This window comes from Cuculus canorus, chromosome 1 (assembly GCF_017976375.1).
Source record: "Cuculus canorus isolate bCucCan1 chromosome 1, bCucCan1.pri, whole genome shotgun sequence".
In the NCBI taxonomy this organism is placed as follows: domain Eukaryota; kingdom Metazoa; phylum Chordata; class Aves; order Cuculiformes; family Cuculidae; genus Cuculus; species Cuculus canorus.
The window spans coordinates 206030085-206056917 of NC_071401.1; the positions used below are offsets into that span (position 1 = coordinate 206030085).

Sequence of the window (26833 nt, forward strand, 5' to 3'; positions counted from 1 at the left end):
TATCCATGATATTAAGTTTATTCAAACGAAGATGAGCACCTACAGTGCAATGGAGCTTAATGTTTTCAAAATGTAAATGACTTCTTCATTATATTCCACCCCCTTCTCTAAAAAGCAAAAAAACCCCTCTCCTTCAAAACAAAACCAGTCAAAGAAAAGATAGATCACATCCTCAATATTCAAAAATAACTTCTTCCTGCATTCTTGTCTTTTACCCTACAATAATAGAATCATTAACATTGGAAAAGACCAACAAGCTCATCAAGTCCAACCATCAGCCAAATACCACTGTGTCTACTAAACCATGTCCCAAAGTGCCACAGTGACATGTTTTTTGAACCCCTCCAGGGATGGGAACTCCAACACTGCCCTGGGCAGCCTCTTCCAATGCTTTATCACTCTTTCCATAAAGATATTTTTTATAATATCCAATCAAGCCCTGTCTTCTACAACAGAAGCAAACCAAAACCAGGTGACATTCGCCCATATCAGAAAACCTATAAAGCAAAAAGTCTATTTGCTGCAACAAAACAGCTATTTCTAAAGCAGAAGAACAACAGCAGATGGTGAAGAGGAACCATGTACATAAACCCGAGCAAAACCTCAAGAGTAAATCTCAAAACATCTCTACTTTCAAGAAGATCTCAAGAGAAATTTCTACTTTCTGAATTATAAAACTGAAGAACAAGAGACAAAACAACTATCACTAGATTTAATTTCGTACCATGTGGTTTCCAATCTTATTTCAAATATGAGCCTTTAATATTTTTACTATCACAAATTGTAAATTATAGTCACCAATCATATCATACTTTTCAGAAACAGCTTGGCCCTCCCTATGGTAAACAATCATGTTTCGCCTCAGGCTATGTAGTTTACCTCAAATTATTTCAGAATCATCTAAAAAGATTCATTTTTCTATTAAAATGATGAATGAGCTAAATGAGGTATGTAATAAATACTGCAGGTTTGTAAACAGACTTCTTCTCTCTTGAGAACTAATGCCTTAACTCATTTAGTAATTCTCCCCCCTGGTGTTTTCTAGTGAAGTCATCCCTAAAATATGGTTAGCGCAGGCCTGCTTGGAAAGAGCAGGAAGGGTCAGGATATAATCTGCTTATGGAAAATAGGGGACCTCCTCTTGACAAAGCTAATGAATTGTGGACAGGAAAAATAAATGCAACAGTAAAGCAAAGGTCACCACATAGCACATGTACGTAGTGACTTGGACCAGCCACCCACGGATGATGGGGAAAACATCTAAACAGTTGAGACACAAAAGAGTGAAAAGCTCTGTTTTAACAATACATATTCAATTATGACAATAGGTCAAATTTGCTCCTCACATTACTCAACACGGTTCAGCTCCAATACATCGAGGAATGTATTTTGTCTATTGATTTCATGGCTTGGAAAAGTAAAAGAAGAATTATATATCGCAAATACGATTTTGCTAGGAAAAAATAGCCAATAATCTAATGACCACATCCACCTAGGGTACAAAAAATGCTTTTTAATATAAGAATACTTCTATTAAATTGATTTTTTCGAAGGCAGAATTTATTAATAGGCCTCCTTGTGTGGAAAACAATTTACAAAACAAAAAAATACCTCCTCAAACACAAATTTCATTCCCTAACAGGTACTTCAATGAAAGCCTGGAACACTACATGGGGAAATAAATATAATTGTATTAGTATGGATACACATTTCTAATGATAGAAATAATCAAATTTTAATGTTATGGTCACAGCAAATGAACAGAACAATATTTCTGTGCCTCTTCAAAGGGAAATGAGACTTTAATGTCATTGGCAGCTCAATAAAACCATTTTCTAACATACAGGGCCTTAATGACAGCTCGTTTCAGTCCAGACAGTGAAGCAAGTATGTTAACAGTAAACTCCAGCTCATTATAAGGAGATGGAAATACAACAGGTCCTCTGCACTTTGGATAACTATTGATTTTTTTACTCCATATTCTCTATGTCTCACCCTGACTCACATAACGACTCCAGTGATGGAACGTCAATAAGCTATTTACGGCAAAGCTACCACATTTAAAGCCACTCAACAAGACGATGTCCAACTCAACTATCCACAATTTTTAGATGTGCAGCAAAGTTTCCCAGTAACAAATACTGCAAAGCAGGATTGGTCTATTGTCTGTGTGAGTGACACCTAGTCAACAAGTGTCCTCAGAGCAGCTGGAAGTACAGGGCCTTCAACTGCACCAGTCTTTGCTAAACAGGACTACACTCATACTGGAATTCTTTACAGTTAGACTGAAATAAAAGACTTAATTTACTTTGAAGTCCTCCTTTGATCTCCTTCTGAGGTTTAACAAGACCAAGTGCTGGGTCCTGCACTTCAGTCACAACAACCCCAAGCAATGCTGCAGGCTTAGGGAAGAGTGGTTGGAAAGCTGCCCGATGGAAATGGACCTTGGGGTGCCAGGCAACAATGGCTGGACATGAGCCAGCAGTGGCCCAGGTGGCCAAGGCGTTCAATATCATCCTGGACTGGATCAGCCATGGTGTGGCCAGAAGGAGTAGGGAAGGGATCATCCCCTTGTACTTGGCACTGCTGAGGCTGCACCTTGAATCCTGGGATTAGTTTTGCACCCATCATTACAAGAAACATACTGAGGGGCTGGAGTGTGACCAGAGGAAGGCAACGGAGCTGGAGAAGGGTCTGGAGCACAGGGGGAACTGGGGCTGTTTAGTCTGGAGAAGGGGAGCCTGAGGGAAGACCTCATCACTCTCGGCAGCTCTCCAAAAGGAGGTTGTAGCAAGCTAGATGTTAGTCTCTTCTCCCAAGGAGTAAGTGACAGTACAAGAGGAAATGGCCTCAGGTTGTCCTGGGGGAGGTTTAGAGTGGATATTGGGAAAAATTTCTTTACTGAAAGAGTGATGAAGCATTGGAAGAGGCTGCCCAAAGTGGTGGAATTACCATCCCTGGAAGTGTTCAAAAAGCATATAGCCATGGCAGTTTGGAACATGGTATAGCACACATGGTGGTGTTGGGCTGATGATTGGACTTGATAATCTTGCAGGTCTTTTCCAACCTTAAAAATTCTATGATTCTAGTATATTCTATGATTCAAGAAGGACGGGCAGAAAAAAGTATACATGATAAGGGTACGTAAAGAAGAATTATTTTTATCTGCTGCACTGCTACAGGCAGTTCTCAAGTACAACCTCAAGCACACACTGCACTTTGTCCTTCAGTGAAAACACTGAGACACTCGGCAAATATCATGTCTGAAAACTGCCTGTAAGTAAATCTAAAGGTACAAACCCAGTCTTCTTGGTGGCAAAGCCAGTTCAAGAAGTTTCCCTTTTCTTCCCCCAACAACTTGGCTTCTATGCACAGTTTGCAATTCCCTCAATTCAGCTAGTTTTGTAGACAAGCTATAAAGGGAGAATGGGTATAAACTGGAGAGGGGCAGATTTAGGCTTGATATAAGGAAGGATTTCTTCCCCATGAGAGTAGTGAGGCAGTGGAACAGGTTGCCCAGGAAAGTTGTGGTTGCCCCATCCCTGGAGGTCTTCAAGGCCAGGTTGGATGGGGCGTTGGGCGGCCTGGTCTAGTGGGATGTCCCTGCTCATGGCAGAAGGCTTGCAACTGGATGATCTTTGAGGTGCCTTGCAACCCAAACTATTCTATGATTCTATGATTCAAAATAAGCTGGTTTGTATCATGAGTCAGAAAGTAAGAGAAAAAACATAAAAAGAAAAAAAAAGGAGAATTAACTTCTCCCAGGTCAGCTTGTTTCAGCATCAAATATCAGCCCCACTGCAATGGAGGCAGCAAGACCACACAGCCAGAGATGGGTGAGAAGGCAGAGGAGATGCAAGACCTCACCATCTCTTCGGCACACGGAGTCTCACTGGCATCACTATCAAAGACGAGACCTAAATGATAAGAAAAATGAAGCTATGTGTGAAATGCTTCTCAAAGTCAACGACATCTGAAGGCCCCACTGAAGGAACCAAGAGCCACTGGATTTACCTCTGCTGAACTGAGCATCAACAGTTGAACAAATCCTCACACTGACTCCACAAGGGATTTCCAGGGCTTTGGTTAAGGTCTGGAAACTCCACTTTAAATTGTAATTTCTACCACGGTTGGTACAAACATCTGAATTACTGATTTGTAAGCCTCTGGCTCTCCCACAAAATCATTTTTGAAGAAGTAGACAACCCATCAGCCTCTTTCCAGTCTACGTGTACTGACAGAGATCTCCCTAACAGCTTACACAGCATGCAAGTAGTTCAACTATCATTCGCTCATCTATCACCACCGAGTTTCCTTCAGAGCTTTTATGAATACCATCCAGTCTTAAAGAGCTGTTACGGGTTAAATTGTTCATTTCTCTTAACATTTTCTACTGACACGTCACATCTCAGTCCTCATTTGAGCCTTGTTTGAGACACCTGCAAAGTTTTAGTGCGGTAATTTCCATAAGAACTTTCTTCTCTTTGAAGAGACACATGAAAAGAATAATGCTGGGTGTTTTGCTGCTATAGCCTCATCTCTTCTGTATGCTGCTCATACTCCCTGATCTTCTCCTGCATCTGAAGTCTTTGGTAGTATCCCTCTTCCACGGTGGGTGGGTGTGAGTATGCAAAACTGTCTGTGTGTGCATTCGAGCTTTTATACCTTTTGTTAACTGTTCCTTAAAATCCTTTTTGCCACACTTCAAGGTTTTTGGTGGAGTTGGGTTTTTAGCATCTAGCCCAACAAGTGTTCCAGACCTCCTCATTCTACTGGTGTCTTCTCCCAAGTAACAAGTGATAGGACAAAAGGAAATGGCCAGAAGTTGCAACAGGGGAAGTTTAGATTGGATATCAGGAAAAATTTCTTCACTGAAGGAGCAGCGAAGCATTGGAAGAAGCTGCCCAGGGCAGTGGTGGAGCCACCATCCCTAGAGGGGTTCAAAAACCATATAGATTTGGCACTTCAGACTTGATTTAGTAGGAAGGGTGCTGTTCGGCTGACAGCTGGAGTGGATGTTCTTAGAGGTCTTTTCCAACCTTATGAATTCTATGATTCTATGATTCTCTTTCAAATGTTTTTTAAGGAATGAAACCTCTCTTTCCCTTACTTTGCTGCCCGAGCTCTGCTAACTTCCTTTAAGTGACCTTTTTTTGAGAAGTGGAACACTCATTTAGAGATAAATTACACTTTCTGTTGTTCTTTGTATCTGCAAAGCTTTTACACATTTACTTGTCAGAATCATACAGTCATTTGGCTGGAAAAGACCTTTGAGATCATCAAGTCCAACCATACCTGTCCCCTACTAAACCAGATACCTGAGCAATTCATGTACCCATCTTTTTAAAACCTCCAGGGATGGGGACTCCACCATCTCCCTGGGCAGCCTCTGCCAGGGCCTGAGAACCCTTTTGGTGAAGACATTTTTCCTGATGTCCAATCTGAACCCGTCCTGGCACAATTTAAGGCAATCTCCTCTCATCCTATCACCTGTCATTTGGGAGAAGAGATCAACACTCACCTCACTACAACTTCCTTTCAGAGAGTTGTAGACAGTGATAAGGTCTCCCCTCAGCCTCCTTTCTCCAAGCTGAACAACCCCAAGTCCCTCAGCCACTCCTCACAGGGCTTATTCTCCATCCCCAATCAAGTTTTTTTTGTTCGTATGAAGAGTTAACCCTAATTTTGGATTGCTAACCCTTAAAAGTTTCTTCTCTCTGAAACTGTAAGCAGCTGCTGCTGTTAAAATTGTTTTAAAATGGGAAATATTAATTCAATCTAACAATTTTATGGCTATTTATTAAAGCTGAATTAGCAGCCTTCATAAAGAAAACATAAAATCCTTCCTTTCTACCCATAATTTTTTTTTTCCTGCGTGCTACTTAAACAATTTAGCAGTAGCAAAGGAATTAATTTTGCAGATAATGCTACTGTTCTTTTTTCTCCAAAAAGAATCTGACAGGCCAGATCAAATACAGGCTACATAAAATATAAACCTACTGTAGTAGTTTACTAGAACATGGAATTACTCATTCTACCTGACAAATGATACACACTGATATATCCCACTGTGTTACAGAGATTATTCAGCTTGGATACACGGAAAAAATAAACAGCACAAGCAATGAAGCCAAGAGAATAACAACTCACCCATTTCAGGAAAATACAGGACATTACTTATAGAAGGGCTTACAAGGAAGGTGAGAATTACTCAACGTTTTACTATTTAGACTCATTTTACAGAAACAAACACACAAAGCCTATTTGCTACTATGTTATCTTACAGCACACTTCAAAGAAGGAACAAACTATAGTGGAAAAGACATGTTTGCAGTAAGAGCAAACACACAGTTATTTTCACCAGAGAACCTTAAGGTATCTTGAAATTTCAAGGATCAAACCAGCACGACCATCACAACTGAGATGGGCTACGAAGACCATCAGAGATGCTGGAGCACCTCCCATATGAAGACAGGCTGAGAGAGTTGGGGTTGTTCAGCCTGGAGAAGAGAAGGTTCCAAGGAGACCTTACAGGGACCCTCCAGTACCTGAAAGGGGGTACAGGAAAGCTGGGGAGGGACTGTTTACAAAGGCTTGTAGTGATGGGATGAGGGGGAAGGGGTATAAACCAGAGAGAAGCAGGTTTAGACTTGGCATAAGAAAGAACTTCTTCACCATGAGAGTGGTGAGGCACTGGAACAGGTTGCCCAGGGAAGCTGTGGATGCCCCATCCCTGGAGATATTCAAGGCCAGGTTGGATGGGGCTTTGAGTAACCTGATCTAGTAGGTCGTGTCCCTGCCCATGGCAGGGGGGTTGGAACTAGATGGTCTTTAAGGTCCCTCCCAACCCAAACTATTCTATGATTCTATGATGATTCCGTGACTACTCCTGGATACATAAGCAGAGCTCAGATACATCACTTCTCTTCTGACCTTATCTATGCCTTGTATGCCTCTGCTTCCACATGGCAATCAGCCCTAAAATGCCAGGCAGCGATGCCATCACCAAGGAAAGGCAGCAAGTCATGCTGCCCTCCAGATGAGGGGACATCCTGCAAGATTTTAAAGTGTTTCCTTCACTTCACTGGCACCATTTCTACGTGGTTCTTCCAACCGAATATATAGCAACACTCTACACCTTGAAACACCACTTCCCAGTCTAACGAAGTTCAAAATTAGCTAACAGTAATTCCCAATTGCTTCATGTAGGCAGTGCTAAATATTCTAGAGTAAGTAAAAATTAACAATAAAATTGACATAATAGCTAAATAAACCAGTTAGATACCCGTAATAAGAAACCTCTCAAGCATTTGGCTGATGAGAAAGGCATTGTGTGCTTCTCAAGAGCACAGTGCTAACTACAGTCGTCCGTGAAAGATGAAACCCCCCTGGTAATTGTGCAAATAATATTCCCCATTATAAATCTTCTGCTCCTCATTAGGCTGAGGCCACAAAATGCTTATCTCTCCTGCACAATATTAAGGATCCAAGGGTTTAAGGCATAACATTAAGGCTGTATCCGTGGTCCTAATTCCACTCCATTTTTCTTTGTTAACACATTTTAATATAACAAAATATTAAATATTTCTTTCCTGTGCTGCAAATTATTCTTCAGCAATAACATGACCAGGTCAGGCTGGATGAGGCTTTGAGCAACCTGATACAGTGGAAGGTGTCCCTGCCCATGGCAGAAGGATTGGAACTGGATGGTCTTTAAGGTCCCTTTCAACGCAAACCATTCTATGAATCTATGAACTTAGAGGTGACAAAACATTGCGAAACGTCTGCAAAAGATACTAATACTCAGGTGTTTGTTTTCAAATTGTGAGTTGGTAAAATAAAATGGGTACTAGATTTTTACTTGCACTGATGGCGCTATTGTATACTGAAGTGATTGGTTTACAACATTACCAATGAATAAACTTCAGAAAACTTTTATTTTTATTTCAGATACAGAGGGCCAAACAAGCATTTATATCGAAGCTGACATAAGTAATCATAGAATCACAGAATCATAAAATGGTTTGGGTTGGAAAGGACCTTACAGATTATTTAGTTCCAACACCCCTGCCATGGGCAGGGACACATCCCACTAGATCAGGCTGCCCAAGGCTCCATCCAACCTGGACTTTAACACCTCCCATTTATTTTAATAGGAATGCTCATAGAAGTATTTTAAGAAGGTATATTCATACCACCAAGTATAATCACAGAATGGTTTAGGTTGGAAATGATCTTTAAGACCATCGAGTCCAACCAGAAAACTGACACTGCCAACTCTAACACGAACTGTGTCCCCAAACGCTACATCTAATGTTTATTATTACACAGAGGAGCCAAGAAAGATGCAACGTAGCAAGAAACCTCTATGAAGAAGAAATTATAAATACGCCAGACATTTGAAATGCACTGAAATACATAATGTGAGTTTTCAGAGGAGAACAGCCAGCTATATTTTACAACCTCCTTGCCAGGAACTTTTTCTACATCGGCTTTAATGATTCATTGATACAGAATTTTTCACTAAGCTGGTTCCAAGGTTTAAGACAATCATGAGAAGTTTGACTATTTGTCACTCTTTTCTAGCACTTGAGAGATGTGAAATGACACTTTTTTAATTCCTATTGTTAGCCAGATTCCTAACCAGAAATATCACGGGTTTCCTTTAAACATGAAATGATTAATTTCTAAGAAAGTTCTCATGTATTCTCTAACTTCTTAACACACATTAACCAAAATTAGTAAACAGACCTTGACTATCGTATTACTTTTCCACCCTCTGAAACAAAGATGTTTGATGTTACCCACACACAGAAGACAAGTTGTATTTACAACTTTAAGAAAGGTTGGGTTCCATCTAATCAGCTGTTCTTAAGACAGGGATATTTAACAAAAATAAGATATAAAAGGACATACTAATTAGCAATAAAGAAAAAAAAATAATAAAAAGAAATCTGCTTTCCTCTTCTGCCAAGAGTCAGAAACAACTCTGCAGACACACTTGTTTGAACAATCTAAGGCTTCTATAAAAGCTTCTGAACTTACAAAACGCTGCGCCTTCTGACGCTCCTCCTCTGTCGCAGCTCGCTCTCGAAGAATGGCTCGAGTCAAATGCTCATTTGAGGAAATCCTTTCTTGTTCTAGCAGTTTCCCAAACTCATCACGTACATACATTTGCTCTTGTCTCAATCTGCAGAAAGTGGAGGGAAATTAAGATTGAAGGCATATTTTGCAAATGTAGCTTAAAAGGAAAACACGCACAGTTGTTTTAAAAGAAGTCAATCTAATAATTTGTGATCAGCCTAAAACCATCTGAGCACAAATAATTACTACAAAGTCCAGAGGTTTATTCTAGATTAAAGTGTTGAAATCAGAATACACTAATTCAATAAGTCTTAATAACACTATTTATTAAATCACACAAAATACAATTCGTTCAAGAGATCTATGAACATACATCGTTAACTATTAAGCAGAAAACTCTGTTGGTTGGTTGCTTGCTTTTCTTCTGTTTTTACGGAAGCCTTTTACCAGAAAATCCTTCTCTTTTAACTTTCAGCTAAAAGCCTTGTTCTTTCCACCAATGGGATAATCATGGAATCATAGAATCATAGAATAGTTTGGGTTGGAAGGGACCTTAAAGATCATCCAGTTCCAAACACCTGCCATTGGCAGGGACATCTCCCACTCGATGAGGCTGCCCAAGGCCCCATCCAACCTGGCCTTGAAGACCTCCAGGGATGGGGCAGCCACAACTTCCCTGGGCAACCTGTGCCAGTGCCTCACCATCCCTCATCGTGAAGTTCCTCTTTGTGTCTAGTCTAAATCTGCCCCTCTCCAGTTTATACCCACTAATGTGTCCTATCACACCAAGTCTTTGTGAACAGTCCCTCCCCAGCCTTCCTGTAGGCCCCCTTCAGGTACTGGAAGGATGTTTTCCTATCTCCACACATATCATAAAACCTAAACGCTGCAGCAACTTACCTCTATCCAGTACTAGAAGGGAGCCTACAAGAAAGCTGGGAAGGGACTTTTTACAAGAGACTGTAGTGATAGGATGAGGGGAAATGGCTTTAAATTGGAAGGGGGAAGAAATTAGGAAGAAATTCTTCACGATGAGGGTGGTGAGGCACTGGCACAGGTTGCTCAGAGAAGTTGTGGCTGCCCCATCCCTGGAGGTGTTTAAGGCCAGGTGGGATGGGGCTTTGAGCAGCCTGGTCCAGTGGGAGGTGTCCCTACCCATGGCAGGAGGTGGAACTGGATGGTCTTCAAGGTCCCTTCCAACTCAAACCATTCTATGACTTACCAAGCTGCAAAAAGACCAAACAACCAAAATAAGCCTTTCCCAGCCAGTTGAGAAAATGAGATGAAGGTTGCTGTTAAACTTGTTGCAACAGAGTTAATAAAAGCAACTCCAGTCCTGGAAAATTCTCAACATTTATAAGTCACAAACCATAAATCTATTTGAAATCTTCACCTCAGCACTTGATATGGTTGGACTCGATGATGCAGTGGGTCCTTTTTAACCTGGTGATTCTATGATTCTATGACTCTATAGAAGCAAACTATTTCTCATTTTCATGAACATACATAGATAGAAACGGTTTAGCTAATAAAGCTTAGCTGTTGCACGCACGTTATGACACTGAACACCAAGTCAGCATTAGGGAACTCAGAATAGTAATGGCAACATGAAACACAGAGATTTTTGAAAGTGTGATGGAGAGGAAGCTTAAATATTCTCAGTGCATTTATACATTGTCAAGGGAGCTTCGGAGAACAAATCATAATGAGGAGGGTCACTTTGTAAAAGGTACTAGCATTACAGTACATTAGACTCTTCCCCAAGGAAAACATTTAAGTGAGGTGAGGAGGAAAAAGACAATTACAAGATGTATTACGTCTGTGCTCAGACACAACCCTCTGAAATGCAGCAATCAACTGGGAATCTTGATAAAAAGTTTATTAAGCAGCATCTTCAATTACTTGAGCAAAAAAATGTCAGATTATGCAGACATGGACCAAATTCCATTATGTGATTTCCCAAGGTCCCCTGAATTATTCCAGCAGCATTGATATAACAAATCCTTCACACAATCAATGCTACAGTCAAAACATGCTGGTTGTCTTTTCGATTGGAGAAATCATGTTTGGCCTAAAAATAAAAAAAAATGTCAAAATACAAGTCTCGGCAGCTTTTTCTTGTGAGAGGCAGCAAAGAAAGCATCCAGCACTTCCTGAGACTGAACTAAGTTTCTTCCTAATCCTTTCTGGATTTTACTTCCCACAAGTGGTTTTCCCCTAAAAATGTCTCTGCCGTAACTAGGAGAAGAATTAAAGCATAGAAAAATGCTGCCAGAGGTCTCCACATCACAAACTCTCCAAAATGTTTATATTTAACTTTTTACAAGGGCGTGTATTGAAAGGACGAGGGGGAATGGCTTTAAATTGGAGGGGGCAAGATTTAGATTAGACATCAGGAAGAAATTCTTCACGACGAGAGCAGTGAGACACTGGCACAGGCTGCCCAGGGAAGCTGTGGATGCCTCATCCCCAGAAGCGTTCAAGGCCAGGTTGGATGGGGCCTTGAGCAGCCTGGTCCTGTGGGAGGTGCCCATGGCAGGGAGGCTGGAACTGGATGATATTTATGGTCCCTTCCAACTGAAACCATACTACGATGCTATAATCCTATGATTCTAATTCTTGCCAAATTATTCCCGTATTTGATATGAGTTCTGTTAATCTTCAGGTGTTCTCATTCGTGGCCCTGGAATTACAAACCCTCACAAGGTCTCCTCTCAGCTTCACTTGCAAAAAGAAGAAAGTGAGTTTTCCTAAGAAGTAAAAATAGTGGGCTCCTGATGTCAAGATAAATCCTTTGATTCGTTTAACCTGACTGCTGTGACATTCAGCTTCCCTGCCAAGTGCACTACAGAGGGACAGGATGGTCTTTTCTACTTTTGCCAAAATTCTACGTTATCCTTTGCTGCAAACTTGCTCCAAGACGATGACCCAGAATCTCGTCTACACAAGTGAGTCGTATGGCTCCCCACCCTACAGCAAGCTGTTAAAAAGCTTTTCAAGCTCTGACATCCCATAGAATTAGCAGACAATGACACAGCTGTAGGTATGGCCACACCAGTGACAGAAGCGATGGCTACAGAATCCTCATTTCCCACAAGCAGAAAACTGAAGGCAAGATTCGCTATTTTGAGCTTAACCAGCCCATTTAAAATTATTTCACATATCTCCATACTACCTCATAGCCATTCCAGTTTTAAATAACTTCTTGGCCATGAACACCTGCATCATACCACTCAGAAAATTCCTGCTGAAGTTATATCAGAAAGCACAGTGTCATGGTCTTATGCTGAAAAAGGTGAAAGTTTGATTAGATATAAAGAAGACATTCAAATTAAAAGGGATGTCAAAGCCCATCCATTCCAAACCCCCGGCCATGGGCAGGGACACCTTCCACTGGATCAGATTGCTCAAAGCCTCATTCAACCTGGCCTTGAACATCTCCAAGGATGGGGCAGCCACAACTTCTCTGGGTAACCTGTGCCAGTGCCTCACCACCCCCACAGGGAAGAAAAATCCTTTCTAATAGCTAAATTTCCCCCCTTTCAGCTTAAAACCATTCCTCCTTGTTCTATTCTTGCACCCCCTGATAAAGAGACCCTCCGCAGCTTTCCTGTACCCCCTTCAGGTACTGGAAAGCTGCTATAAGGTCTTCCCAGAGTCTTCTCTTCTAATGCATCCTTTACTGGGAGTGCTGTTCTATGACTTTTCTTCTGATCTGATTCTGAAATACTCGAGTTTTCACAGCTTTGCCTTCTCAATTCTTTGAACTTGTCTTTGAATATCCAACTCTTCTCTGCCTTCCTCCTCCTCTCCTCTACACGAAGAGTTTATCAGCTCTTCATTTCAACCGGCTTAACCATGTGCCTCCTTTCATCAAGACCTACTTGATGTCACAAAACAATTCTACAATTTAAGTACTCAACTCCAGAAGCAAACGCTCATTTCTTCGCAGAGGCCAGCCGCAAACCAAACCAATATCCTGCCGTACGGTGTCTATAAGCTCAAAGGCTTGGTGATGTCTATGTACCCAGCTTTGCCAACATGTATGTGAGCAGTTATATTGAACCTCTAGATCAAGACACTCAAGTCATCGCAAAGAAATATCTATTTCATGATCAAATTTCACACGATTTAGGCAACAAAAGCACTTGCTTTATATTTTTCAAAAACACATAAGACTGTCTTGCTCATAGCAGCATCCTAAAGTAATAATTTGAAGTCTTTCCTATCTACTCAAATCCTCATTCATGTTATCAGGAACGTATCTCATTGTACCGATAGCACAAAATAGAACTAGTTAACTTCCTGAAACACTCAGACTTCTTCATTTAGGCAACTTTCACTCACAAAAAAAAAAAGAAGTCCTAAATACTCATCTCAACTGATTTAAATTCATCAGAGTTTTCACAAAATAAGTAGGATTTTGAAGTAATTTTCATTTATTTGAGTTCCATAATTGGGTGGCTTGTAGGAGCTTAATGAAACAAACACAAGACAGATCCGTGGCTGATCTCAAACATTTGCTTGCATCAACTTCTAGTAGTTTTCTTCCTTGACATTACAAATTCATTTTACCGGCATTCAGCATGTATTGCTGCTGAATAAAGGCAAACATCAGCTAAATTTACAGTAATAAATTATATTACTATCTAGCCAAAAGTAAAAAAATAAATAGGTAGATGCAAATCTGCAATTTATTAGTTGAAAGCACAACTTGTCAGTGCAGTCCACTACTTCAAGAATTCCACATAAACAGATTGCTTAAAATGACATTTTTAATTACAACAAATCTAAAGGCTCAATACAATGGTTCTCACGTTTAAGCACAAAGGTCTATTTAACAGACAAAAGACATTATCCATTACACTGATCATTTATACAGAAAGAAAGTACTTTACGGAAAAGTGCTGAAACAGCAGAGAAGACTGCTGGCTATACATTTTTCTCCAGTTGATAGTTTGGATAAAATACTTCTAAATTAATTATGAAATACTGTTTCAAGAAGTGTACAGCTACTTAGTTACAGTAGCTGATTTAATCATACTATCATAGAATCGTTTGGATGGAAAAGACCTTTGAGATCACAAGTCCAACCATACCTGTCCACTACTAAACCAGATCCCTGAGAACTTCATATATCTGTCTTTTAAACACCTCCAGGGATGGGGACTCCACCACCAACCTGGGCAGCCTTTGCCAGGGCCTGAGAACCCTTTCGGTGAAGACATTTTTCCTGATGTCCAAACTGAACCTGCCATCGTGCAAGGTGAAGCCATTTCCTCTTATCCCATCGCCTGTCACTTGGGAGAAGAGACCAACACCCAGCTCATTACGACTTCTTTTCAGAGAATTGTAGACAGGGACAAGGACTTCCCTCAGCCTCCTTTTCTCTAGGCTGAACAATCCCACTACCCTCAGCTGCCTCTCAGACTTCCTCTCCAGACCCTTCATCAGCTTCGCTTCTCTTCCCTGGACACACTTCAGCCCCTCAGTGTCCTTCTTGTAGTGAGGGACCCAAAACTGAACACAGGATTCGAGATGCAGCCTCACCAACGCTGAGTCCACGGGCACAATCACTCCCCTGGTCCTGCTGGCCACGCTGTTTTTGGTACAAGCCAAGATGCCTTCTTGACCACTTGGCCCAAGTGAATGAAATTAATGAAATAATGCATGCAGTTCTCTCGCTTTTCCATAGCGCTATGTGAAAATACACATAAAGCATTAACAAGAACCTCTGCATACTAATGTTTGGATTAGTATTTCACAGTATTTCATTCTCTCAACTGTTTCAGAGCATAAAATCAAACACAGAAAGCAACAACTCCTGCCTTTCTACAGCACCGTCTTTTAGGACTGCAGTGCTCTGAGTTAACAGAATGAAGAAAATTTATCCTTCCATGACACTTAAACTTATTGCATTTTAGTAAACACCCAACGATTAAGTCATTTATCTTTTTATTACCCTTAAGCCTTCTGGCACTTTTAAATTCTACATCCTAACTTCTTCACCCATCTTTTAAACGCCCGATGATTGCCCCTTAGTTTATTAAGTAGAAATTGCATTTCACAGCTCTCACAGAATCCTATAATTCCTTGGGATGGAAGGGAACTCATCTGATCATCTGGTTCAAACTCCCTGCTCAAGCAGGGTCACCCAGGACTGTGTCCACCGGGGTTTTGAATATCTCCATCGATGGAGACTTCACAACCAATTAGGGTACCCGATTCAGTGCTTGACCACCTTCACAACATTTTCTTCTTTTTATATAGAATTTTATATGTTTCAGTTTGTGAAACATCTGTCACAAGCATTCCCTGAAGTATGTTTCATAGAATCATGGAGTGGTTCGGGCTGGAAGGGACCTTCAAGATCATCCAAGTTCCAAACCCCTCCCATAAGCGGGACACCTCCCATTGGACCAGGTTGCTCAAAGCCCTATCGAACCTGGCTTTGAACATCTCAAGTGATGGAGCAGCCACAGCGCCACTGGACAACCTCTGCCAGCACCTCATCACCCTCACAGGAAAAAAATGTCCTCCTAATAGCTCATCTAAATCTCCCCTTTTTCGTCTTAAAACCATTACCTCTCGTCCTATCCCCACACTCCTTGAGAAAGAGCCCCTCCCCGGCTTCCCCATAGGTCCATTTAAGTACTGGAAGGCTGCTCTAAGGTCTCCCGGAAGCCTTCTCTTCTCTAGGCTGAACAACTCAAAAGCCAAAAGGGGAGTATCTTATTACAGCACAATAACATTTGGCTCCCACATTCCCCTTTCTTATTCATCTCTTTTTCCCTACAAAAGCAGTGAATATGAGATTCTAGGTGGTATTTGTTATTGTACAGCTTTTGAAGCAGGTAGGAAAACACCACATGAAAGATTAAGTATAAGAGAATCTACGCGTGAACACACCAAACATTTCAGAGCATTATCTAAGGCAGCCTGAAATGCTCACCAAACATCTCTAGCATGAAAGCATCTTTCTCTGCAGCTATGGAAGAGCCCAAATTCATTCAATTAAGCATTTCCTCAAGTTAGTGGTACGGATTTAGCCCTGACTGGAACAAAGAACATCTGGAATCTCATGGCAGTGACACTGAACTATATATTGTCACCAAACAAACTGGCTACAGGCTCATCAGTTCTGGTTGATCATCACAAGCACCATGACCAATATATAATCACCTCAATTTCTTAGTTCAGCTTGGCCATTTAGTGCAGAGGAAAAGCAAATTTGCCTAAATTAATGCATATTAAGGAATAAATCCATTGAATGAGGTTTTGAGCAATCTGATGCAATGGAAGATGCCCCTGCTCATGTCAGGCAGGTTGAAACTGGATGGGCTTTAAGTTTCCTTCCAACACAAGCCATTCTATGATTCTATGACTACATCTACGTTTAAAAACTTACGTAGAAAGTAAGTAAAATAGAAAAGTAGAAAATTCCAAATATCAGTTATATTCTGAAGGGTACAAATCAAATTCTTCCCCACGCTTGGTTGGAGTCACACACAGATGTAACAGGTGACGGTAAGCACTTCTCTGACATGAGAAAACAGGTTAGATCTTATAACGTACTGGCTAAAAATATGCTAAGTTTTAAAGAGTGCTTTGCACTGAACGTAAGCAAAATCAGTAATAAAAATAACACACCAATGGTGGATTGCAACCAGATCCAAAAGCAATAAGCTATGTCTGTTCCGCACACAGGAAAATGAAGGAACAACTGTAGTACCAAAAGGCAGCTACAGTTAGTTAATGAGATAATTCATCAATTGTTTAATTACTAGCTTATTAGATAACAAGAGCAGAGAAAATGAAGCTGCTTGGCTTTCAGCATAGGCTTGGACCACAACAGAAGAATCTGGGCTGTTGCTCCACCAAGGAAGAGGATGATACTACATGTTTCTTTTTATTTTTAGCAACAAAATCTCAAGTAAAGCCAGAACAGATATGCCTATATGTAGTACTATGGGCTCTCCTTTTACTTTCTACACCTTAAGAGGAGTTTAGACAATTAAAACACTACCTACCATAGTTTAAAGCATAAGAAAATCCTAAAGGAAGGGGGATTTTTTAAGAGTTGGACAACAGGAATACATAAAATAGTGTTCGATAACATGAGTACATCTCATCCCTTTCTAAAATACAGCACAGCAAGATTCTCTAGAATCTTAGGTTTTTAGAATTTTATATTTTCTGTATATATCAATTTAAGTAATTCTATCCTAGTGAAACCAGTATTAAATAACAACATAACAATGATACAAAACATAACGATAATAACAAACAAATTCCTCAATTATGCAATGACTTAAAATGAATAACTGGAAACTTTGGATGCAACAAAACAAGTGAAAAAAAAGTGAAAATAAAATCCGCAGCAAGCTCCTATTTGTGCAGCAGAATTAGAAATTCCACAAGCATCTCTGATGGGACAGGCAGTTCATTTTCTGTATCTCCTAAAATATACAAAAAATAGATTTTAAAGAAAGGGATGGTAAAACTTTACTGCGCTTTGAAAAATTTCAATCCCTTACAGATCCATTTTTAAAATGAGTAGAGAGAAAAAAACCATTAATTTTGTCCTGTGAATTTCTGACTTGGCACTGTAATCTTGCACAGCATGGGCCATGTTAGCCACACTAACAAGATGAATAATTGAATTCTCAGTCCAGAAGAATACATTCTATTGTTTACTTCAAAATAACCATTTCTGTCATTCTTGAAAAACACCTGCAGATATGAAAGATTATCATTAAGGAAAAAGCACTTTTTAATTCACACAACACCACACAGAAAAATGTTAAAAAAAAAATTAGTTTTGTGTTTCGATGGCCACTATACATTTTATTCTAAATTAATCCAGAATCCATAGGAAATATAGGAAATCACAAAATGGTAAACAATATTGTATTAAAAACAAATACAGCAATAGATCATTTTCAGCTCTTATTATGGATATCAAAAATTTATTAAGCTATCAAGAATTAAACATTTTCTTTTTGTTACTTTTCAGAGAAATGATCACTTGCCACTGTTTACATCTTTATTAAAAGTCTCCAAGCTACATAATCTGATGGATCTGCAGTGATCCTAGAAATCATTTGAGTCCAAGGAATAACTTCTTTATTACATCCAACCAAAATCAAAATATGTCCTGTTTCAAAGTCCACTATCAGGAAAATAATTTTCTCCTCTTCACTGTAAAACGTAGAAAAAAAACCCCTAAAGAGATATTAGTCTTTAAAAGTTGGAAATCATCCTTAAATATTAACTCCATGTAAGAAGAAAAGGAAGACGAGTAGGAGCTCTTTATGAGGGATTGTAGGGATAAGACAAAGCGCAACGGTTTTAAACTGAAAGAGGGGAGATTGAGTTGAGAAATTAGGACGTTTTCCTACGAGGGTGGTGAGGCACTGGCACAGGTTGCCCACAGAAGCCTTGGCTGCCCCATCTCTGGAGGTGTTCGAGGCCAGGTTGGATGGGGCCCTGAGCAGCCTGATCCAGTGGGAGGTGTCCTTGCTCATGGCAGAGGGGTTGGAACTGGATGATCTTTAAGATCCCCTCCAACCCAAACCATTCCATGACTCTATGATTTTAAGACAGAAAACAAACATTTCAGCATTAAAAAAAAAAAACGTATCTCTGTGGTTTCTTACAGTGCTGGTCGGTCGGGTTTTTTTTAATGTTAATTTTATCCAGCTTCCTTCATCTTTCATGATCTCTGAACACTCCCATTTCTATACAATACCCCCTTGACTCAAAAAGCTTACACTGATAAAAAATAAGAGTACAACGTGTTTACAGTGGAAACTGTTCATTGGGTTTCTTGCTTAGTTTGACACATGTAAGTTTGTTAATGCATTCTGACATACTTGCATAACATCCAAAAATGTTTTGAACAACACAGTTTAGGCCACAATGTAATATTAATGAGTGAATAATATTTCTGAGCACCGAGTTTCAATATTTAATGAGTGCACACTGGAAGAGCGATGGAAAGCTGGGGTTGAAAATTACTGTAGTTGACAAAGGATTTCAAAGAATGCGGAAGACACCAAGAAAACAACTTTAATCTGAACTGAGGTTCGAGAAGTGTGAAATGGATATTTCTCCTCTATTTATAGGATTTGATTATTCACCTGACTGAAAGTCAGACAAATCGTCTAAAGTTCATTTGCCTCTGCAAAACATAGAACTGAGATATACACACAAGTTACCTGAAAAGCAATGTATTTTTCTTTACCGAAGTCTCAAAATGAAAACACACAAAAGTTCTTCTGAACTGAAGTGATTTCTGAGTCCTATTTACCCATTATTGTAGAATCATAAAATAGTTTGGTTTGGAAAGGACCTTAAAGATCATCCAGTTCCAAGAGGCAGGGATACCTTCCACTGGATCGGGTTATTCCAAGCCTCATCCAACCTGGCCTTGAGTATTTCCAGGGATGGGGCAGCCACAACTTCTCCGGGCAACCTGTGTCATTGCATCGTCACCTTCACAGTAAAGAATTTCTTCCTGATATCTCATCTAAATCTACCCTCTTTCAGCTTAAAACAGCTTCCCCTCCTCCTATCACTGAACTTCCTGAGAGAGCCCCTCATAGAGCCATTAAGGTTGGCAAAGACCTCCAAGATCATCAAGTCCACCCATCAGCTCAACCTCACTATACCTACTAAATGACATCCCAAAGTGCCATGTGTACTCATTTTTTTTAACACCTCCAGCCATGGGGATTCCATTACTTCCCTGAGCAGTCCTCCCCAGCTCTTGTGTAGTTTCTGACACTTCCACATCCTGTAGTGATAACAAAGAAGGCAAAGATCACAAGGTTTGCTTTCTTTCTGTAAGTCTGGCTTGCTCTCTTTCTTTAGGCTGTGGTCTGCAATCCAGCCCAGGAAAACTCTGAATTTAGTATAAATTATCTTGGTTGAGACCATACTCCACATCACTCACTGCAACATTTCTTTCCATTCTCTCAGCTACCCCTTACTGTAAACACAGTGCTTCTCAAATTGCCTGTGACAGTGAGGTCCAAGTAGTAAACATCCAGTTGAACGTATTCAGCCCAGAAGGCCAACCATATCCTGGGATACATCAAAAGAAGCGTGGCCAGCAGGGCGAGGGAGGGGATTCTGCCCCTCTATTCCTCTCTCATGAGACCTCATCTGGAGAATTGTGTCCAGTTCTGGAATCCTCAGCATAAAATGGATATGGAACCGTTGGAATGGGTCCAGCGGAAGCTACAAAGATGATCAGAGGGCTTGAGCACATCCCATACGAGGACAGGCTGAGAGAGTTGGGGTTGTTCAGCCTAGAGAACAGAAGGCTCTGAGGAGATCTCATAGTGACCATCCAGTACCTGAAAGGGGCTATGAGTAAGTTGGAAAGGGACTGTTCACAAAGGCTTGTAGTGACAGGACTAAGGGCAATGGGTATAAACTGGAGAGGGGCAGATTTAGACTGGACACAAGGCAGAATTTCTTCACCGTGAGAGTGGTGAGGCACTGGAACAGGTTGCTCAAGGAAGTTGTGGCTGCCCCATTCCTGGAGGTGTTCAAGGCCAGGTTGGATGGGGCCTTGGGCAGTCTGATCTAGTGGGATGTCCCTGCCCATGGCAAGGGGGTTGGAACTAGATGATCTTTAGGGTCCCTTCCGACCCAACCTATTCTATGATTCTATGATTCCCTCATTTCCTCTTTCCAGTAGCCTTCTAGCCTCAGCTTACCATCTGTCAATTGAAAGATTTTCACTAGTAGCCATATCATTTTATATTAGCAAAATATCAAAGATATAATTACAAAACTCGTAATTAAGTATAGCTCTTCAATTTCACACCACCTCCACAGACAGCGTGTTAATCTGTACTTCAATATGGACACTGACACTGCAATACTTCAGGCTTGAGGACAAATAGATGGAAAGCTGCCCAGTAGAATAGGACTTGGGGGTGTTGGTCAACAGCAGCTGAAAATGAGCCAGCAGTGTGCTCAGGTGGCCAAGAAGGCCAACAGCATCCTGGCTTGGATCAAAAATGGTGTGGGCAGCAGCAGCAGGGAAGGGATTCTCCTCCTGCACTCAACATTGGTGGGGCTGCACCTCAAACCCTGGGTTCAGTTTTGGGCCCCTCCTTCACTACAAGAAAAACTTTGAGGGGCTGCAGCACGTGCAAAGAAGGGCAATGGAGCTGGTGAGGGTCTGGAGAATAAGCCTTGTGAGGAGCAGCTGAGGGACCTGCGGTTGTTTAGTCTGGAGAAAGGGAGCCTGAGGGGAGACCTTGTTGCTCTCTATAACTATCTAAAAGGAGGGTGTAGTGAGGTGGGTGCTGGTCTCTTCTTTCAAGTAACAAGTGATAGGGATGAGAGGAAATGGCCTCATGTTCCACCGGGGAGGTTTAGATTGGATGTTAGGTAAAAAATTTCTTTACTGGAAGAGTGGCGAAGTGCTGGAAGATGCTGCCCAGGGAAGCGGTGGAGTCACCACCCCGGAGGTGTTCAAAAAAACATGTAGATGTGGCACTTCAGGACATGGTTTAGCAGGCACAGTGGTGTTGAGCTGGCAGTTGGACTGGATGATCTTGGAGGTCTTTTCCAACTGTAATGATTCTATGATTCTTGTCAGTCCAATGGCTGCCCATAACTTCCAGGAAACAGGAGTTGACTTCCTTCATTAAGATACTTAGGCTGATGGGTGTTAAGAGAAGGGAGGGTGAGCAGGTAGGAGGGATGGTTGTTCGAGGGGATGTTGTAATTACACTTCATAAAGCCACTGTTTTTAAAATATGTGCATATTTCTGATAAAATGTGTGCAGTATTTGTGATAAAATATGAGCAGTATTATAGAAAGACAAAATAGATGAATGAATTTCTACCTTTATGCCACAGGCATGCAACAACCTGAATTGGAACAGTAAAACTGTTTTACATAATTTGTATGTGTATTTAGCTAAGGCTTTTCCCAATACCCACATTACTTCACTTGAAATTACTTTCAGGCTTAATATCACTCCTCTCAGGACCTGCAAAGGCAGTCATGACATTATAACAACATTAATTATCCATTAAAATGAATGGGCAAATAATAATAATAATAAATAATAATAATAATAATTTGTGTTTCTCTGCTATGCTACTCATTTGGTACTCTTCCAAATGAAACAGCTCAGCAGTATGAAAGCAAAGTTTTCTTTGCAATAGCTGGGGGGACATAGTTTTCCTATTTGAATCCCAAACTACAAAGCAGTATTGCTTTTCTTGATACTCTCTCCAAAAAACTCAGTGGCTTTAAGTCATTCTCCCACCTCTCCAAGAAATAAACTTAAGAAGATGAAGCTTGGTATCCAACTTATCAGTTAAGATGCCAAGTTTTAAAAAATAATCCTTTGAAAATTTGGTTTTATAAAGGCAGGAGTGAATTATAGCATTGCTTTTTTTAATTTCTACTTTCCATCTTCAAGATTCATCTCCATATCCACTTAGGACCAGACAGAATGGTATAAATGGAGGCTCAGACCAGTAACAGAAATCTTGAAGAGTAATTTTAAGAGTAACTAAATGCTCAGCCCGGAGAAGAGAAGGCTCCAAGGAAACCTCAGAGCATCTTTCAGTACTGAAAGGGGCTCCAGGAAAGCTGGGGAGAGGCTCTTGATCAGGGAGTGCAGGGATAGGATGAGGGGGAGTGGTTTTAAGCTGAAAGAAGGGAGACTGAGATGAGATCCTAGGAAGAAATGGTTTCCTGTGGGGGTGGTGAGGCACTGGCACAGGTTGCCCAGAGAAGTTGTGGTTGCCCCATCCCTGGAGGTGTTCAAGACCAGGTTATATGAGGCTTTGAGTTACTTGATCCAGTGGGAGGTATCCTGCCCATGGCAGGGAAGTTGGAACTGGATGATCTTTAAGGTCCCTTCAAACCTAAACCATTCTACGATTCTATGAACACTACTATGCTCTTCCAAGAAAACAGAAAGGAAAGTAAAACAAGCCTCTAAAACAGGTTGTTATTTCCAAACCCTCAACCTCAGAAGCACCACGACTGTGAATACTTTTATGAGTCCTTGGCATTTCACAGCGAAGATCACACACTAAGCTTTTATGGTTTTAAAATGTAAAAAAGACAATGCGACCCCACTCCAAAGGTGATCTGCACTCGTATAGCACAATCCACTTTTTGCACTGCTGGCTCTCCATAAAGGCATCAATTCCAATGGCTCAGCTGTTCACAGTACTTGTTCTATAGGTAAATCTCTGCTCAAAACCAAAATGTCTTCACGCTTAATCTTGGCTTCTTCCCCTGCCTGCAAAGGGAGTCTTAACTCACCCCAATCTTTCTAATTCCCTCTTTTCCTGTGGCAGAGCAGTATTATCCTATAACCCTCCAGCCCTCAGTAATATTATAGCTGTTGAGGAATACATCCACATCTCAATCTTTGGCTGGGTACAAGATCAGACAAAGGAAAATTCTGCTGTGACAGTGGGAAAAGGCTGTTTACATTGGCAAAGAGAGAACAGCAGGAACTCAACCTGTGGAAGTGATGCCAAAACTTGCTGCTGTCTCCGTGCACATTCCCCAGCCCAGAGGCTGAAGTGGCCTTCTGGACACCCAAAAGAAATAGTTTTTACTTCTTGTGTTTTCATAAAATCAGTCATACTCACCAAACCTGAGTGATTTGGTTTGTTAAACAAAGAGCCTTTGCCACTACCCCACATTATCCGATTTACACTGTAGAAAAGCCTATTTTACCAGTTTTCCTTGATTACTACCTCAAGTCCTCTCTCTACCAACCACACAACTTCAGATACCAAAGGAGAAAGTCATGCAACCTTACCTGTTGCATTCAGAAACGGAAGGCCCTTATCAGACGTCACATGAACTTTTCTTTCCAGTTTATATGCAATTTTTTACTTATCTTGTGTTTATCACTGTAACATGTCAAAGTTTTGCTCTCTCAAATCAACACATAGTGTTTTTTTCCAATACATCCAACGTCATATTAGAAAAAAAGTAAAGCTTCTCAGCATTTGTGGAGGACACTGAAACTGAAAAGTGATGCACGCACAAAGACAGCAAAATTATCAATAGGCTACACAAACGTGGCAGTACTGACAAGAAAGCTTTACTTCGAAAGTACTTTTCCACTCCAGACTCTGCAACTCATTTTTTGACCCTAGGAACGGTGAGAGAAATGAAGAAATTTCCCTCTAAAAACAGTTTCTCTCAACTGTATTTTTAAATGGTGCTTCAATCTCTCTCTGCAACATTTAGTCATGGAAACCTTGTTGGAGAGGGACAATCAAAGGAGACAAGCTTTGGCGAATGTGAGATTTTTGGTGCTTTGAGACTTCATCTTGAGTCCTGCATTCAGTTCTAGAGTCCTCAGGAAGGAACAACATGGATCTGTTACAGCAATTCCAGAGGAACACTACAAAGATGATCTGAGGGCTGGAGCACCTCCCATCCGAGGACAGGCTGAGAGCGTTGGGCTTGTTCAGCCTGGAGAAGAAAAGGCTGCCAGGAGACCTTAGAGCAGCTTCCAGTACTTAAAGGGACAACAGGAACGCTGGGAAGGGGCTCCTTAATTGGGGAGTGCAGGGATAGGATGAGGAGGAGCAGTTTTAAGCTGAAAGAGGGCAGATTTAAACTAGATCTTAGGAAGAAATGTTTTCTTGAGAGGGTGGTGAGGCACAGGTTGCCTGGGGAAGCTGTGGCTGCCCCATCCCTGGAGGTGTACATGGTCAGGTTGGATAAGGCTTTGAGCACCCTGATCCAATGGGAGGTGTCCCTGCCCATGACAGAGGTGCTGGAACTGGATGAGCATTAATGTTCTCTCCAACGCAAACCATTCTATGATTCTAAGTCTGCCATAACAATTTTTTGCATTCCTAAATGTGACTGTCAACAGGACAATGTTTTTTTAAAGCTGTTTTTTTTTTCTTAAAACAGTGTGGTCGCTCATGCCAGATGAACCTAAAACTCTTATTCTTGACTTATCAGAAATCAAAACAATGAGAATAACTTTAGATGCTTCATGGAATTACACCCTTTTTCCTATCTGACAGTCAGCAGTAGAGTAGATCCAATTCTCCTGACTGCTTTCACACTTCATTCTAAACACCATCACGAGGTCCCTGTGGCAGAAGACCGGATTACAACTATTTCAAAAACAAAGTAGCTTTACGTCCCCCCTTGAGAAGAACACTGCAAAAAAAGCCACTCTCCCAATTTAACAGAGTCAATTACCTGGGAAAATATAAACATTTAGGAAGAAAATAATTCTACTTCAAAGAACGTTTTCACCACATTTAGTGCATTAATGAACTAAGATACATGAATACGCTCTTCATAAATCTAAATTACAATATTGTAAATAAATCAATCATTTTATGTTTCCTTATGTTCTCTAGATCTATTCCAGTAAACTAGAATAATCATGTTATTAAAACAGAAATCGATAGTAAGCTTTAAAATATACAGGAGCACAAAAAGGTCAAGCCCCAGTATTGATTTTAATATAACGTTTTCGGTGTGTAGTTTCCCAAAGGGTTCTTCTCTAATACTGTTCTTCATTCTTCTTTCGCTTTCCATTGTCACTGGTGAATTCTCTTCCGCAAAAGCTGTCTACTCCAAGAAGTTTACTAAGAGCCTGTCATGTATGCAATGCACTGCTGAGATATGACAAAACAAGGGTGGGGGGAAGCACTCAGACGCATCAGATATCAATTAAACCATAAAGTGAACGGCAGTTATATGGGGACCCTCCCCAAAGCACAACAACAAGAAGTAAAATACGAAGAAGACGATGATCTCCTAATGAGCTACCACTGAGAGCCACATCCATGCACCAGGAACGTTTTGGAGAGTCGATTTAGAGTTTAGATTTTCCTCAAACGGATGAGAATGCTTAGAATTACAGAAGTTGCAATAAGTTATCCAGTTAATGACGGATAGAATGCCACACCATACGGAGCCCAGCTAGCCAAGTAGAACAGACTCCAGCAATTTATCACCAGGGAACGTTTGAAAATCTATCATCTGTACTAGTCAAGGAAAGCATTTTTCATGTCTTGAAAATTTTCAATTTCAAGACAAAAGTTACCCAAGTTATCACAGAATGATTAAGGTTGGAAAGACCTCCAAGATCACCAAGTCCAACCGTCAGCCCAACACCACTGTGCCTACTAAACCATGTCCCAAAGTGCCACGGCCACAAGTGTTTTTAAATGCCTCCAGGGATGGTGACTCCACCACTGCCCTGGGCAGCTTCTGCCAGGGCCTGAGAACCCTTGCAGTGAAGACATTTTTCCTGATGTCCAATCTGAACCTCCTCTGACACAACCTGAGGCTATTTCCTCTCATCCTATCGCCTGTCACTTGGGAGAAGAGACCAACACCACCTTGCTACAACCTCCTTTCAGGGAGTTTTAGACAGTGATAACGTCTTAAAAGATGCTGTTACGTACACCAATCACCTCATCTCAAAACATGGTTGGAAAACAGTGGTTTAAGACAAAATATGAGGAACAGTTTGTTTGAGGTTTACAGCACAGTTCTTGACAGATGGCCAACAAAGGAAAGTAGCGAGTTACCAAATTAAACTGTTAATGGATCACAAGTGCAAATCAAGCAGTTTTTAACACGTGGACACCAGTTAAACTCACTAATGACAGGCTTAGGGGCTTATGTCCCTACTGCACCTCTTCCAAGAAAAAAGCAAGTAAATAAAATTGAAAGTCCAGCGCTCTGATTCATTTTTCC

At 40.9% G+C, this 26833-nt stretch overlaps 1 protein-coding gene across 4 annotated transcripts in view; it reads right to left on the minus strand.

Moving 5' to 3' along the window:
- The window catches only part of CHCHD3 (coiled-coil-helix-coiled-coil-helix domain containing 3), a 174960-nt gene that overhangs the window by 112930 nt on the left and 35197 nt on the right, over window positions 1-26833 (minus strand). For all 4 annotated transcript variants that reach the window (XM_054088959.1, XM_009563405.2, XM_054088943.1 and 1 more), the window contains exon 4: window positions 9046-9190. In XM_054088959.1, the coding sequence (XP_053944934.1) occupies window positions 9046-9190 (145 nt within the window). The remainder of the gene's footprint in view (window positions 1-9045; window positions 9191-26833) is intronic.